The following is an 18,240-nucleotide window of genomic DNA, read 5'->3' as shown; positions in this document are numbered from 1 at the left end:
GAATTAAAGAGTCAGTTTGGAAATAAAATTACTTTCATTAACATTGTGTAAGATTTAAGATGTAAGTCTACATTATATTGGTCTTTTATATCAAGTAACAAGTGACTGGTAAATCATTAGAAATAATTAGATGAGATACTTATTAATCAAAGATTCAAGGAGATTCCCTTGCAATGACAGAAAGGTAAATATAATAATTAACAACAAAACAAAACATGTTTATCATGTCATATTTAAGTGAAAAGTAAAATAAAAACTACAGAGTTAATATTATTTCTTAAATTTGATGATGACCTAGGACTTCATTTTTTCAGAGATTGTAGAGACAGAACTGCATTATTTTGCTTCTAAACACAAAGTACTTTCCTTTTCCCTCTCCCCAGATAAATATCCTACAATTTTTTTCAATTAATCTTAAAAAGTCTACATAGTCAAATCTCAATACACAGGAGTAGAAACAGAGGAAAAGTAAACACTATACTGAATTCATTTCTAATAGGTTATTGGTTTTCTTGTTGGTATCAAATGGCTAATTCATAGAAATATAAGCAACTCTGAAAATACAAAAAAGATAGTAGGGTACCTTGCAGTAAAAGGAAAAACAAAACAAAAACAAAACCAATGTCAACCAGCTAACCAAAAGCCCCGAACAGATCTAGGTCACCATGTGAAATGTCCAAAATCCAGGACACTGGAGCACGCACCGCAGATCTCATCCAAGGCATGACTTGCACTGCTCCTTAAGCAGATGGAGACATCTGCTCTGGGGCACGGCCAAGCTTTTTAATGTACATCAATTTCTAGAAAACAATTTTGTTGCCAGTCCAACTAAACGTTCTACTGCTGAATGTTCACAAAGAATGTTTATAATTTACAAAGAATTATACAGAGACCAGAAGAGTTTGTCTCTTTCTTTGGAGTATCTTCGTTAAAATTAGTCGACTAAATGGTTCTTTCATTTCTAATAATATTTTGATATGGTTTACTTTTCTGGTATTCTGCAGTGAAAATATCTATAGGAAGCTTGAGAAAATGTTTTTGGAAATGTTTCTGCTATTTGAAGTAAATGAAAGAAAGGAGAGAACAGAGTCTTCTCCTGAGCACACTGCTCATTCTCATGTGGTCCCTCACATTCCAGAATTACAGAAAGGGAGCTGGAAGGGGTATTAGAGAACACTTTATTTAATAGATAAGAAAATAAGAAACCATGATATTTAAACATTTTGCTTGAATTCACATACTAGTAAGAATTGTGGGTACAAGGAAGAGTGGACCAGATCTCTGAATACTCATGATTATTGTCACTACTGTCTCAAGCAATGAACACATTTCCAAAAATGCCAGCCAAAAAAAAAAAAAGTAATCGCAAACATTTGTAGTACTGCTAATTAACAGCATGATTATACACGTTGACTAAAACATAATTTATAAAACTAACACGGGATGGTCTGTTTTGCTAAAGATAACACAACACTCCATGTTTATGGTTCATTTGAATATAGGCTTTAGGAGAACTTAATAAGCTGTTTTAATTTAGGGTCATAGCAGCTTGATCTGATTTTTTTTTACACCACTCCAATTATATGCCAACACGTACTATTTTAAAATCATCTTCAAGTTGGTTGCCGTAAGAATTTACATGTTGCCTACTGTGTCTGTACTGGTTCAGTACATTTATATGCCAAGTAGCTCATTGATAAAGTCCTAAATTAAGAGATACCTTTCCTGCTGCTAAAAATGGATGTGTGGACTAAATGATGAAAGGTACTGTAAAAACTTATGTCACTCAATTAAAATCCTGAACATATAGACACTGGGAGAGAGACAGACACTGGGAAAGATATACACTGGGAAAGATATACGCTGGGACAGTTACACACACTGGGAGAATTACAAACTGGGACAGATATACATTGAGAGAGATATACACTGGGAGAGTTATATACTGGGAAAGATATACACTGGGAGAGATATACATTGGGAGAGATATATACTGGGAGAGAGAGATATACTGGGGAGAGATATACACTGGGGGAGAGATATACACTGGGGGAGAGATATATACTGGGGAGAGATGTATGCTGGGGCAGAGATATACGCTGGGGCAGAGATATACACTGGGGCAGAGATACACACTGGGGGAGAGATATACACTGGGAAATATATATATGGTAAGAACAGCTATGTGATCACATTGATCAGAAAGACTGAAGAAATTAGTTTGTTGAATCACTCAAATCCATATGATTAAAAAACTACTACATATTGCCTCGTTTAAATATCATAGTATTTTATTAAATTTAATTGTAGATCTTGGTGGCATTATTTAAATGATACTAGAAACATTGTTTTTCTATTGTTTTTGTTTTAACTTTAGTATTCAAATTTTTCTTCAATTCTACTTCAAACTTTATCCTTATGGTACAGATTTGGCTTTTTTTTTTTTTAATCCTCACACGAGGATATGTTTGAGAGAGGAAGAGATAGAGAGAGAGAGACAGAAACACTGATGTGAGAGAGAAACACTGATTGGTTGCCTCCCACAACCCACCCTGACTGGGGATCACACATGCAACCTGGATATGTGCCCTGACAGGGAATCAAACCCACAACCTTTTGGTGTACGGGATGATGCTCCAACCAAACTGAACCACCTGGCCAGGATAATAGATCTGACTTTCATAAATTTATTCTGGCAAGACTTCTGTAATTTTATGAAGAGTAGAACTGTACTTCTCCTTCCTATAGTATCAGAGAGACACACCTACCATTGGTATAATTATAGTAGATCCACTGCCCACTCTTGGGTTTGGGCAGTGACACAGGTGTCTCCTCGGCAGGAAGACTGTAGAATCGGCACTCAACGAAGAGCCGCTGGATAGTGTCATCCGCAGTTACTCGAGAATCACTGAGGCTTAGAGCTATGATCTCAATCCGAATCTTTTCTGAGGTCTGTTTAAAAAGAAACAAAAAACCAACCACAAAGAAACAAATAAAACAAATGAACCAAAAATCCTTTACTCTATTTTACTATCAGTTTTAAATAAAACATGGAGGCCAATGGGCTTCTTTTTTGGAAGGCACTGTACACTATTATTTAGTTACCCATGACAGATGATTCACGACAGAGAAAGACAGAACGAGATTCTGGTGCCCCAGGGTTTGAAGTTACAGTGTCATGGCAGCAGTCTCCTGATTTACATTCGAGGCTATAAATACCCACTAGTCATCTATCAGGAGGGAAGATTATGAGATCTTCATCTCTGATTGCTTTCAGAATGACAAGTATCACTTGGCCTTGTTTCAAACTGTGTAATGAAGTACATGTTTATCACTGCTTTTATTCAATCTACAGTACCTGTGAAAGTTTTGGTTATTCAGAGATCAAAGCCTGTTGAATACTTCATAGCTATTATGCTAATATATGTAGCTATATAAATCCATATTAACTAGAATAGAGCCTACAATTCACTCTCATATATTCTGCCATAACATATTTCAGTCAATAAGTAGTTTTCAAACAAAAGAAATAAAATTTTTATCCAATTTAACATATTTTCTCACAATTTATTTTACATAATTTTTACAGAATTAACAAATAAAGTATGTATTTGTTTGATAGTGTAATTTGCACTTCAATTCTAATTTAATAGATTTTGGTGCCACAGACATTATTATGGGAGTCACATGTGTTCCTTGAGTAATGATTTAAAACAAATAGACCATGACTTAACTTAAAAATCAGATCACACCAAGATAACACCTTAGTTAAATGTTTGTTCTTACAGTTTTAAATTTGTTCTTTATTCCCCTTTACTCAGTTCAAAAGCATGTTACCATAAATTATATAACTTCAAATCATAATTAGAAAATCCTGAAAATAAGACCTGTTTATATAACTAACTTTTAAAAATTCATTGTTAAATATAAGTCAGTGTGTTAAATTTACCACAACGATTACCTTAGATATTTCAAAGCATATAATATAATTAATCAAATTGAAAAGTGTAAGTATCCTATTGTAAAAATATCCTCATAAAGAACAATTTCCATTGCTGTCCAACCCCCTCAATATTTGATGAAGTAATTTTACCCCCTTCTTTCAAAAGACATTTTCTTTTATTATGTATTCTAAGACACTTTAACTAAAAACCCAAATCTGAATATTTCAGTACGGTTATTTTATTATTCAGTAGACTCATGGAAATTTTACTGGGATGACAGAGAAAACCCCACACCACTCTGTCTCCACTAACACCGGTACAGGCTGCAGCTGGCAATATCACCAGGATTAGCATAGTATGATGAAATATTTAAAGGGAAATTTTTTCTAAAACCTAATAAATCAAATGACTGCCAAATGTCATTAAAGTGATGGTCTTTGACTTGAATATGCTTTTCATATTCAAATGTGAAAAGAAAGAGATGAAAAGCCTGGAAAGGTTACTCGGTTTCAACTAATAACCTCAAGCCCTCTCCATTGACGTGCATAAAAGATGAAGTTGGCTCTATTGTCTCATCTCACTTCAGAAAAGCCCTTCTCTGCCTGCTGAAGACTACCGTGGTAAAGAAAATACTTTAAATAATATTATTTTTCTTTAAAACATATTGTGGTTGTCAAAATAATGCACACAAACATATTTTATAATTCTGGTTTGAATGTAGCACAATGCATAGTTAAGTCTTTCACATTACTTGTAATTTGACCAACTTAGAATTGTTATAATAATATGTTTTATAAAACCTTCCAGCTACCGCAAAAAAGAATGAGAAAAGAAAAAAGCAAAAGAGGTATATACATGGTTATATCTATACAGTGAAGACAGGAATTTAAAATTGTTTATCACAGAACCCAATGAAGAGACAAATGAACTTTAAATAGCAGAAGAATCAAATTTACTTAACTGCTTATTTTATTAATAATGTACTAACTGCACAATCCCCATATGAAAACTTGCATTATTATAAGAATAAGTTGAGGCTGTCAAATAAGATGTGTACAAAAATAATTCCCAGCCAAAACAGATAACTTGGATCACAGCCAAAAACCAAATTTGCCAAAGAAACAAAAGAGCTGAAAAATTCTTTTTACGATGCCTATCTTCTTTCTGGTCCTTTTTTTTACCCACCCCACCCCACCCCACCCCACCCCAAGACTCATTACCTCTATCATATGTCCTTTTTAATTCTCTGACTAATATTACTGACAGAAGTTATTAGTTACCATGTCTTTGTCCCTTTGATGCTACATGAATCAACTTAAAATAAATCCCAAACAGAGAAATTCCAAATAGTACATATCTAGGGAGGCATGCTCTGAGTGAAGTATTTTCCAAACATTATAAATTTTGGCAACAGAGATAGGCAACTTATTTTTCAACTTTGGAACACTTCTGGTTGTATTCCTGCCCCCGTAAGTCAAAAGCTTGAGTAGAATCTGCAGAGAGTTCGAAGAGCAAGCAGCACATCAGCAGCATGACAGACAACTCCAGCCTGAGTCAGAAGCGAGCTCTCTCCTCTCCCCATCTGCTGTCCTCCGTTCCCTGTCTCAGGTGCCGCGCTCACCACCCACCCGGCCACCACCACCAGGGACCTTGCAGCCATCCTTGCCGCCTCCAGTTCTCAGACCCACACAGCCCGCAGCTCGCCCACTCCTGTTCCTTTTACTTCCTAAATACCCCAGTGATTCATCGAGTTATTAAATTATTACTGAATTGTGTCAGCTATTGGGGATATAAAGATAAAACAAGTAGTTTCTTTTCTCAGTTTTGTCTCTAAACAAACCTAGCTCTCTCTGTATACTGTGAGCTCTTGGAGGCTGGGACTATTTTATTCATCTGATGTTTAACATCCTCTCTAGGATCTGGCACACAGTAGGCTCACAATGAATACTTAATGAGATAGAGTCAAGAAAGGCTGAATATCTTCTATGTATTCAAAATATCTTTTATATACTGCCAGAAATACGTGCGGCTGCAGGTATTAGTGTTTTCTCCTTTAACAAATACATATTCTGTCTAGTGTGTTTTGAGAAATGGGTGATTATTAACTGCTGAAAAATATATAGATGTCTTGTTGTTCTAGATTATATCTGAATAAGAGTATCTCAAAGACAGGTCAATGTTGTAGAATCTAGGTGGCAGGGTACTATTCTTTCAATTTTTCTGTATGTTTGAAAATTTTCATAATAAAAAAATGAAAAACAAAGTTCAAGTAGGAGAATTGAAAGGGGAAACAATATACTGACTCAAATGACAGCGACTGAAGCAAAGCCTTTCAGACAGATGCATAATTATATCTGTTCAGAATTACTAGGGCAGCACAACAGGTCAGGACTCCGCAGGGCACTAGTGCCCTTCAGATAGTCAACTGGCCAGATGGCACAGGCTTCAGGCTTTTCCTGTTGTTTCTTCTCCATGTGTGCGGATCTCTGTAACTGCATAACAATGCCACTTCTCAGTATTTTCTGTCTCGTTCATCAATTGCCCTGTTAGCTTCCCTAGTTAGCAAGATGTCAACATCAGCATGTAAAAACAGTGCTTTAAAATTCTGATTGTGATGAACAGAAGTAATCGAAGTCACTCAAATAAGAACTGCATGTGACTTATTTTTAGTCGTCTGCATAGATGGAGCTACACATTACGTGATTGAATGATCTAGAAATGTGATGACAGCTGGTATTACTCGCAGAGAAACAAGTTATAGTTCTCATGATTTTGGCTCAATTCCACTGCTGCTTCCTGCCTGACGCTAATTCGCATTTTAGGCCGTACTTGGCTGTAGCATGTACTCGGGCTTTTAGGGGCATGCTTCGGTTTTTTATGTTTTACTTCAGAGGATCATGCTGAATTCTTCCTGTAGTTTCAACCAACACAGCAGCCACAGTGAGGCTGGACGCTAGGATGAAACAACTAACTCAACGTGACAGCCCTGAAACACAGTGGTGCTTAATGGAGAACGGCCTGTGATAAAGGCCTTGCAATCTGTTTCCCTCAGTTAGATTTAGACCCAACTATGGTGAGATTACATGTGAGTTTTATTTCATCCTAAATTTCTACAATGAATAAGCATTTTTTTTAACTTTTTAAGTTATGAAATATAGAAAATAATTTGGCATATTCAAATACGCAACATCTTAAACAGATGTTACCATTTTGCGTTATCTGATTAAAACCTTTTTGTTATTATTATTGAAGAAATAAAATATTTCAGATACAGGTCAAGTCCTCACCTCCCAATTCCTCTCCCCTCCCTTCCTCATTCCCCCAGAGCCAACCACTAGCCTGATGCTGGTGTGCATCACTCCCAAAAATGCTTTTATATTTTCCACTACATATGTGTACATCCATAGACAACATATAGTATTTTTTAAAATATTTTTAAATGGATTTTCAGAGAGAGAGGAAGGGAGAGAGAAACACCTACCGTGTCTCTCGGCTGCCTCCCGCACCCCTTACCTGGAGCGAGGCTCGCAACCCAGGCACGCGCCCTGGCCGGCAGCGGACCAGCACCTCTCGGCGCACAGGTCGCCGCCCAACCAGCCGAGGCACACAGGCCGAGGCAGTGTTGTTTTGTTTTAGATTTTATATTATTGGCATCATCCTCTATTAATCATTCGACAATTTTGTTTTTTCCCCTTAATGCTATATTTTTGAGATGTTTGCATGTTTAATGCAACTTTGTTTGTAATAGCAAAAAAATTGTAAATGACTTAATTGTTTATCAGTAGAGAAATTAATAAATGGACTGTGGACTATATATGCAATATTAATGGAATTCTGTATAATAGTTAATAGGAATTAGAACCAGAAATTGAACCCCTGACCCCTTAAGTCCAAGGGCCAACACTCTAACTGCTGAGCCAAACGCTAAGGCTACATGAGTACTATTTTAATCACCATAAAAATGTTTTATGTATGTGTATATGCATGAATGTGGAAATAAATAAAAATAAAGCCTACCTCTTGGAGCTGCGATATGTAGAAGTTGGTACTTTATAACAAAACCATAGAGACAAATAAAAATGGAAGGTGACGCCTGATGCCTACGCCCTCTAAGAGCAGTTTTATTCATGGTGAGTTCTGAGTCAAGCTGAAAATGGTTGAAAACTCAAACTCACCATAGGTATCGACAGAGACACGTGTAAGTAGGGTAGGAATATACACTGCTTAATGGTGATTTTTCATTTGAGGCTGGGGGGGACGGGCAGAGTCATCTCAGACTCAAGAAAAGCCCCCTGGATGTCACTCTAGGCTCCAAAGCTCCCTCTGTTGGAAAAGTCTTTGTTTTTCTCAAAATAATAGCTCTTTGGGTGAAATAAGAGTAAAATAGAAATGCCAACTCTCGAGATAACATTTTTACAAACAAAACAAACCTAGTTTTCAATGGTGGCAGTAACTTATCTTTTCTCATGTGTTCTCTTAAAATAACAAATAACGCTATATTAGTAAAAGATAACAAAGTTGCAAAACATAAAAAATAGTTTGAAAGCAATTACTATCAGCAAAGTAACTGGACATTTCTGGCTTTACTTAAACTATATTTTGAAACCTACTCTATCTAGGTTAAGATGTGGAAAACACTGGGAGGGGTTTATTTTACCCACTGATAGGATATCATAATTGATTCCGAAGTGATGTAGTAATTTTCATATGTGAATTCTCTAAGTTGCGTGTGACTGTGTGCATTCTGCCTTTCAAAGCTTTGCAACATACTTTGCTGAACAGCGTTGTTGCAACCACCTGAAAATGCCAGCTCGTGCTGTTCAGGAGGCACAGCAGGTTCAGCTGCCATTCAGTCCCACTGACTATGGCACCTTTTACCAAATTGCTGCTAGGCCTGGCCGGTGTGGCTCCGTGGACTGAGTGATGTCCCATGGACTGAGAGGTCCTGGTTTGATTTCCAGTCAGGGCACATGCCCAGATTTCAGGCTTGATCCCTGGTAGGGGGCGTACAGGCAGCCAATCGTTTCTCTCTCCCCCTTTCACTCTCTCTTAAAAAAAAAAAAAACAAAATTAAAAAAACAAAACAAAACTGCTATTAGTAGAAATAAAAAAATAAATCTGTTACTACACACAGCACAGAAAAGTCTGCTGGCCTTTCAGCCGTGACTTCCTACTCTCACCTGTGGGCATTAAGAGATCTGTGAGTCGATGCGACATATTTAGTTGTGAACATGGAAAGCTGCCTTGCTTAAATGATAAAATCAGAAGTAATGTGAAAGAAGGATCGTAAATTAATTTTATGCCATGACAGATGTAAATTTTCAGTTTTGATGTGTTTTGAGGACCCAAAACAAGGCTTTTAATCAATGTATTATACATCGAATTGATACTGCTAACTTCCGATTATTCAAATTAATAAAATATGGATAGAGAAATGTCCAAAGTTTTACATTTCTTAGACCCCCCCCTCCCCCCCGTTAATTATCATGCCTAGAAGCCTTTTAGTAAGAGCGGCAGTCATGAGGCTGACGGGATCTGACAGGCCAGCAAGGACCAATTACACTGGTGCTCTGTGGCACTTTGATGTCCTGGAAACGAAGAGAGAGAGGGGCAAATTGGATAGCACATTATGTTAATGACTTGATTTAATCCAGCCACTAAACTTTATGTAGCCTGTTAAAAAAAGATGCTAACGCTAATTATGCCACTTTGGAAAGGACAGGAGGGGACAAGCATTTCATTCTGACAAAGTGAAGCTCATAAATGTTGTAAATGAAATGAAACAAAATGAAGTAATCTATGATTAATTATACATCACAGACATGAAGAAAAGAGGAAGAATCAAGTAATATGTCTAAGTCCTGAGGAATCTGTTAGATTCCTTTTAAGGATCAACATTTCTAAGAAATAACTATGAACTGTCAGATTCTCTAACATGAAAAAAACAACCACCCTGAATGATCTCAAATTGCTTACACAGTGTAGTAGATAATTCAAATTCATAGTTTAATTGGCATGAATGATATTTATTTAGAATACTACTTCTAGTTTAAATTTTGTGATATTATTAGAGTAGAGGCAATTTTAAAAAATCTATACATTGGGGATAACCACAGAACAGGGTTATCTAATTACTTCTAATTAGTCTCTGTGCCTCTAATATATTCTTTACTGATGGCATGATCTTTTAAAATGCAATTCAAGTAGGAGCAATCAAGATACCAAAATGGTGGCAGAGTGAATGGAAGCTACACAGACCGTCTCCCAGGACCAAACTGGAATTACAACTAAAATAAAGACAAATCGCCGGGAAAAAGCAACAGAAAAGCAGCTTGTGAGGATCTTATAACCACGCACACTGACTTGATCCTGGTAGGATTGTGGAGGCATGAGAGGGGGGCTGGGAGCCCACAGACACCAGCGGCCTTAGCTTTGAGCAACGCCCTCGGGTTAAACTCCCAAGTGGCTCCACAGCCCAGAGCCGGGACAGATGTTAAAATAGCCACAGCCACAAACCTTGGGATCCGGCAGAGGGAGGGTGGACTGGACTGGAACTGTGTGGGGACACTCGGGATTGGAGGACACTCAGAGCTTTTGCTGAGTTGCAGGACTGTGGCCATCTTACTCCTTTCCAGGGCTCTGGGGAGAAGGGGTGGCCCCTCCTCAGAGATTCAACCCCACCCAGGTGGGCCATTGAAATGCAAATTGAGGCTCATTAACAACCAGCATCTGCCCCACCTCAGGAAATCCCCTTATGCTGAGCACCTGAGGGAGTTCTTCATTCAACTGAGAACCCAAGGCTTTTCAGGTAACCGCTACTGCTATCCTCCAGGCAAAAAGCTAGAGGATAACTGAACCCTTCCTGGGCTAGCAACTCTAACCAGGAAAGTAAGACTTGACAGTGGTGTTTAACATGGATCCTCCCTCGCTCATCCAAAACCAGGAGAGGGAGCCACAAACAACAGAACACCAACACCTACAGGGAAAATTTGGCAGGATCCAAAGCCCACTGTGATAGCCAAAATGGTGAAACAGAGAAACAAAAGCCAAAAGAAAGAACAAGAGACCTCTACCGAAGATGAGATAAATGTGGAGCAGTTAAGCAAGTTAACAGAGCTAGAATTCAGAGCCATGATCTTGAGGAAGCTCAACAACATAAGTAAGGACATCAACACCATGAGTAAAGACATAGAAATGCTGAAAATCAACCAATTGGAAATTAAAAATCACCAAGAAGAAATCAAGAATGACACATCAGAAATAAAGAACACATTGAAGGTCTAAACAGCAGAGTAGAGGAAGCTGAGGAATGGATCAGTGAATTAGAAGACGGTAGAAAAAAATCAACCAATCAGAAAACCAAAAGGAAAACACAATAAAAAAAAGCAAGAAGACAGCTTAAGAGAACTGTGGGACAACTGGAAACGTAGTAATATTTGCATCATAGGAGTCCCCGAAGAAGAAGAAAATGGGCAAGGGTTAGAGAATATATTTGAAGAAATAGTGACAGAAAACTTCCCTAATATGGTGAAGGAAGAAGGCATTCAAGTTCAAGAAGCACAGAGAGCCCCAAGTAAGAAGAACCCAAACAGGCCAACACCAAGACATGTAGTAATTAAAATGCCAAAAATTAAAGACAAAGAGAGAATCCTAAAAGCAGGAAGAGATAAGCAACAGGTTACCTAGAAAGGAACCCCCATAAGGCTATCAGCGGACTTCTCAACAGAAACACTACAGGCCAGAAGGGAATGGCATGAAGTAATCAAGGTCATGAAAAACAAGGATCTGAATCCAAGACTACTCTACCCAGCAAGGCTATCATTCAAAATAGAAGGTCAAATAAAGAGTTTCCCAGATAAAAAAAAGGCTAAGGGAATACATTAGCACCAAACCAGCACTGCAAGAAATGTTAAAAAGACTGCTGTAATTAGTAGAAAAAATAGGAAGAAAAATATAACCAAACTAAGCAAAAATGGCAATAAATAAGTACATATCAATAATCACCTTATATGTAAATGAACTGAATGCTCTGATAAAAAGACACAGAGTAGCTGATTGGATAAGAAAGCATGACTCGCCCTGGCTGGGTTTGCTCAGTGGTTAGAGCATTGGCCTGCAGTCCAGAGAGACAGAGAGACCCATGTTTGGTTCCCGCTAAGGGCGTGTACCTCAGTTGCAGTTTGTCCCCGGCCCTGGTTGGTCGTGCAGGTGGCAGCCACTCGTTGTGTCATTTTCATGTTGATGTCTGTCTCTCTCTTTCTCTCTCTCTCTCTCCCCTCCTCCCCCCCTCCCACTCTATCTGAACAAAAAATGGAGAAATGTCCTTGGGTGAAGATAAAAAAAAAAAAAGAAAGCATGACTCATCTATATGCTGCTTACAAGTGACCCATTCACAACAAAAGACTCACATAGGTTGAAAGTGAGGGGATGGAGAAAAATCTTCCAAGCAAATAAGCAAATAGAAAGGAAAAAAAAGCTGGGGTAGCAATACTCATATCTGATAAAATAGATTTCAAAATAAAGGCCATAACTAGAGACAAAGAAGGCTACAACATAATATTGAAAGGATCTATCCAACAGGAAGATATAACCTTCATAAACATATATGCACCCAATATAGGAGCACCAAAATATATTAATCTTCTGGAGGACTTCAAAGGAGAAATCGACAGCAATACAATCATAGCAGGGGACTTCAACACCCCGTTGACATCACTGGATAGATCCTCTAGACAAAAATTAGCAAGGAACACAGACTCTAAATGAAGCACTAGACTAAATGGATTTATTAGATATCTACAGAGAATTACACCCCAAAACTACAGAATTCACATTCTTCTCAAGTGCACATAGGACATTCTCAAAGATAGACCACATGATAGGACACAAACTAAATCTCTACAAGTTCAAGCATCTTCTCAGATCACAATGGCATGCAACTAGAAATCAATTGCAACAAGAACATGCAAAGACATTTGAACACATGGAGGCCAAATAGCATGTTATTAAACAATGAATGGGTTACTGAGGAAGATCAAGGAAGAAATTAAGAACTTCCTGGAAACCAATGAAAATGAACACACAACAACACAAAATCTATGGGATCCAGTGAAAGCAGTTCTGAGAGGGAAGTTCATAGCACTACAGGCCTACCTCAAGAAACAAGAAAAATTTCTATTAGACTATCTAACCTTACAACTTAAAGAATTAGAAAGCAAACAAAAAGAAAACCCCAGAACAAGTAGAAGGAAGGAAATAGTAAAGATCAGAGCAGAAATAAATGACATGGAGACAAAAAAAACCCCAACAATTCAAAGGATCAATAATATAAAGAGCTGGTTTTTCGAAAAGATAAACAAGATTGATGGACCTTTAGCTAGACTCACCAAGAAACAAAGAGAGAGAATCCAAATACACAAAATCAGAAGTGAAAGAGGAGAAGTAACAACTGACACCACAGAAATACAAAATATCGTTAACAACTACTATGAACAATTATACGTCAACAAATTCGACGATCTAAGCAAAATGGACAAATTTCTAGAAACACATAGTCTCCCAAAACTGAACCGGGAAGAGACAGAAAACTTGAACAGACCAATAACAACTAAGGAAATTGAAGAGATAATCAAGACTCTCCCAGCAAACAAAAGCCCAGGCCCGGATGGTTTCACGGGGGAGTTTTATTGAACATTCAAAAACTAACACCCATTCTCCTCAAACTATTTCAAAAAATTCAAGAAGAAGGAAGACTTCCAAACTCGTTTTATGAGGCCAGCATAATTCTAATTCCAAAACCAGAAAAAGACACCACAAAGAAAGAAAACTACAGGCCAATATCCCTCATGAACATAGATGCCAAAATCCTGAACAAAATACTAGCAAATCGAATCCAGCAATACATCAAAAAAATTATTCACCATGACCAAGTGGGATTCATCCCAGGGATGCAAGGCTGGTACAATATTCGCAAATCAATAAATGTGATACACCACATGAAGAAAATGAAGAATAAAAACCACAAAATCATATCAATAGATGCTGAAAGAGCGTTTGACAAAATCCAGCATCCATTTCTGATAAAAACGCTCAGCAATGTGGGAATAGAAGGATCATATCTCAACATAATAAAGTCCATATTTGAAAGACCTACAGCCAACATCGTACTCAATGGGTAGAAGGTAAAAGCATTTCCCTTAAGAACAGGAACAAGACAGGGATGCCCACTTTCGCCACTCTTATTTAATATAGTACTGGAAGTCTTAGACACCGCAATCAGACAGGAAGAAAAAATAAAAGGGATCCAAGTTGGAAAGGAGGAAGTGAAACTGTCATTATTTGCAGATGACATGATATTATACATAGAAAACCCTAAAGACTCCATCAAAAATCTACTAGACTTAATAAATGAATTTGGCAAAGTAGCAGGATACAAAATTAACGTCAAGAAATCGACAGCATTCTTATACACCAATGATGAACTCACAGAAAGAGAAACTGAAAAAACAATATCATTTTCTATCGCGGCAAAAAAATTAAGATACCTAGGAATAAACTTAACCAAAGAAGTAAAAGACCTATTTGCAGAAAACTACAGGACATTGAAAAAAGAAATAGAGGAAGATATAAAAAAGTGGAAGCACATACCTTGTTCATGGATTTGAAGAATTAACATAATTAAAATGTCCATATTACCCAAATCTATAGATTCAATGCAACCCCCATCAAAATACCAACGACATATTTCACAGAACTAGAACAAATACTCCAAAAGTTCATATGGAACCAAAAAAGACCCCGAATAGCCACAGCAATTTTGAAAAAGAAGGACAAAGTAGGTGGGATCACAATACCAGATATCAGGTTATACTACAAAGTGACTGTAATCAAAACAGCATGGTACCGGCACAAGAACAGGCATATAGACCAGTGGAACAGAACTGAGAACACAGAAATGGACCCAAGGCAATATGCTCAATTAATATTTGAGAAAGGTGGCAAGAGCATACAGTGGAGCAAAGACAGCCTCTTTAATAAATGGTGTTTGGAAAATTGGACAGCTACATGCAAAAAAATGAAACTAGACCATCAACTTACACCCTATACAAGAATAAACTCAAAATGGATAAAAGACTTAAATGTGACCCATGAATCCATAAAAATTCTAGAAGAAAATGTAGGCAACAAAATTTCGGACATCATACACAGCAGAATTTTCACTGATACATCACCTAAGGCCACAGAAACAAAGGAGAAAATGAACACATGGGACTACATCAAACTAAAAAGCTTCTGCAGAGCAAAAGAAATAACCATCAAAATGGAAAGGCAACCCACTGTATGGGAGAACATCATTGCCAATGATACACCAGATAAGGGGTTAATTTCCAAAATATATAGAGTCCTCATACAACTCAACAAGAGAAAGACAAAGAACCCAATTAAAAAATGGGCAGAGGAGCTGCATAGACACCTCTCCAAACAGAACATACAAATAGCCAAGAGATGCTCAACATCACTAATCATCAGAAAGATGCAAATTAAAACAATGAGGTATCACCTCACACCTGTCAGAATGGCCGCCATCAACAAATCATCAAACAACAAGTGTTGGCGAGGGTGTGGAGAAAAGGGGATTCTAGTGCACTGCTGGTGGGAATGCAGACTGGTGCAGCCACTATGGAAAATAATATGGTGTTACCTCAAAAAATTAAAAATTGAACTTCCATTTGACCCAGTCATTCAACGTCTAGGAATATACCCTAAGAAGCCTGAAATACCAATCAGAAAGAATATATGTACCCCCATGTTCATAGCAGCACTATTTACAATAGCTAAGATCTGGAAACAGCCCAAGTGTCCATCAGTAAACAAATGGATAAAAAAACTGTGGTACATATACACAATGGAGTACTATGCAGCTGTAAGAAAGAAAGATCTCTGATCCTTTGAGAAGACATGGAGGGACACGGAAAGTATTATCCTAAGCAAAACAAGCCAAGCAGAAAAAAAAACAAATACCACAGGATCTCACTTATTTGTGGAATATAATGAACATAACAGTCTGAGGAATAGGGCAGACCCAGATACGTGGAAGTAGGGTACAGACTGACAACCCTCAGAAGAGGGCTTGGGTGGGGTGGGGGGGGAGATAAACCACAGAAGAGGGCATGGTGGGGGGAGATAAACCACAGAACTTATATGCATGTACGCATAACCAATGGACATGAACAACAAAGCCGGGGACGGGGTGGCAGGGATGGGGAGGAGGTTGTCAATGGGGTAAAAAAAGGAGAAACATCTGTAACAAAAATAAAATTAAAAAAATAAATAAATAAAAGGCAATTCAAGAGTGTAAACTGCACAAGAGCAAAATACTTACTTCTCTTACTCACTGCTATATTCCCAGTCTTGAGAATAAGGCTTGGAACACAGTAAATGCTCATGAAATAGTTGTTTAATCAATGAGTGATCTTACCCCTCCCTTAAAAATCCTCATTGGCTGCTCCTAGAATTTCAGGCTAGACCTCAAACTCCTTGATAGAGGGGCCTCAATGTCCTGGACATGCCTGTCTTTTCAGTATATTCTTCTGGGGGCTCCCCAGGTGTGCCATAGGCATAGCCCATCCTAAAACCATATTGAATTCCCAGAACAAGCTATGCTCCACATTCTCTCAAATTCTCATGCCTTGTTCGGTTGGCCTCCAATGATTCCTCCTCATCTTTCACTAACTCCTAATCACCTTCAACACTTGGTTCAAGCTGCACGGCCTCTAGGAGTCGCTCTTGATGAGGGCCCCTTGGGCTGAGTTAGGCGCCTCCTGAATGCTCTCACAGTTCTCTGCACTCCATGCTCCCAGTCCTGACCACCATGCGTTGTAATCGTGTTCCCCCTACAGACTGTGAATTCTTTGAGGCCAGAGATTGCTTCTTTTATGACACAGTGGATTCTAATGAATGAAGAATTGTGAGAATTAAAAAGATATTATATAGGATATGCTTAGCACATAGTAGCCAGTCAGTAATACCCTCTTTCCAATGAAAGCTACCTATCACTGTCCTGAGATTTCTATCTGAAGCAGTTCTTAAAAAGGGGACTTAAGCTATTGAGCCACAATTACTTTTATGCTTAAAAAGGTTTTATGATACAATTCCTCAACCAAAGTTAACATCATTAATAATCACACAAGATACAGCCTGTGCCTCCTAATACTATGTACTCAGGACTCAGCATTGCTTCTGAAGTATTTCTACCACAACGCACAACCTGAACCGAACAGGACACACCACACAAGTCCAAACTGAAGGATACTCTATAATATAAATGGCCTGTATCCTTTAAAAATGTCAATGTTATGAAAGACCAACACAAAGTAAGGCTGAAGAACCATTACAGATTCAAGGAGGCTAATGAGACATAAAAACTATGTGTGATCGGGATTGAATCCTGCACCAGGTCAATAAAATACCATAATGATACCACTGGGACAACTGGCAAAATTTTAATGAGAAGTGTAGATTAGATAATAGCATTACACTATTCCTTTGAAGTATTTAGGGGTAAAGAGGAGTGATTCAATGCAACTACATATGTAAGAGTGTGTACATATAAACATATACACACATATGTGTACATATCTAGGAGAATGAATAGAAATGATAAAGTCTAGCAAAGTGCTAACAATAGGTGATCATGGTGAAGAGCATATGCAGGAGTTCTTTGTACCACTGACGCAATCTTTAAAGAAAAAAGTTCCATGACTCATATCAAATGATTTGCTGAAGCAGCACACAGACACACCGGTATAATCATTAGAAAGTGCTATCTTTCCCCATTGTGATGACCTCTTGAGTTTTGTTCCTATGTTTATACCTTATTTTACTATATTTGATATAAAATTTAACAATACTAAATTTCATCTATTAATATAAGATACTGGTCAGTACTTTCTACAAAAGCAGAATTTTTAAAAGCACATGGGAGCTGATTAATGGCTACTGAGGCATAAGCATTGCTTGGAGCAGATGCTGGCTTTAAACGACCTTCACACATCTGAGATGTCATCTAAAACCATGATATGACATTACATTTTAGAATGGCAGTAAAGCTGTGTTAACTTGTAGCAAAGTAATACAAGTTACTTTCCCAGAAGCAATAAGACAAAAAAATCCCTCCAAAGGAAAAATACATGTGTACATTAGAATTAGTTAAATGGATTAGAGGAATAATGGTTCTTTGTGAAATCAAAGTTCTTTATTCTACCTTAGCTAAGGGCAAGGTACAATTCCATGAGAC

At 37.7% G+C, this 18,240-nt stretch overlaps 1 protein-coding gene across 1 annotated transcript in view; it reads right to left on the bottom strand.

The window, feature by feature from the left end:
• The window catches only part of RPGRIP1L (RPGRIP1 like), a 98,956-nt gene that overhangs the window by 10,597 nt on the left and 70,119 nt on the right, over positions 1-18,240 (bottom strand). Inside the window, exon 23 of the mRNA XM_036275838.1 lies at positions 2,769-2,952. Coding sequence (XP_036131731.1) covers positions 2,769-2,952 — 184 coding nt within the window. The remainder of the gene's footprint in view (positions 1-2,768; positions 2,953-18,240) is intronic.

The sequence above is a fragment of the Molossus molossus genome, unplaced genomic scaffold, assembly GCF_014108415.1.
Source record: "Molossus molossus isolate mMolMol1 unplaced genomic scaffold, mMolMol1.p scaffold_m16_p_21, whole genome shotgun sequence".
NCBI classification, from domain to species: Eukaryota; Metazoa; Chordata; class Mammalia; order Chiroptera; family Molossidae; genus Molossus; species Molossus molossus.
This window is presented reverse-complemented; position numbering and strand designations above follow the sequence as displayed.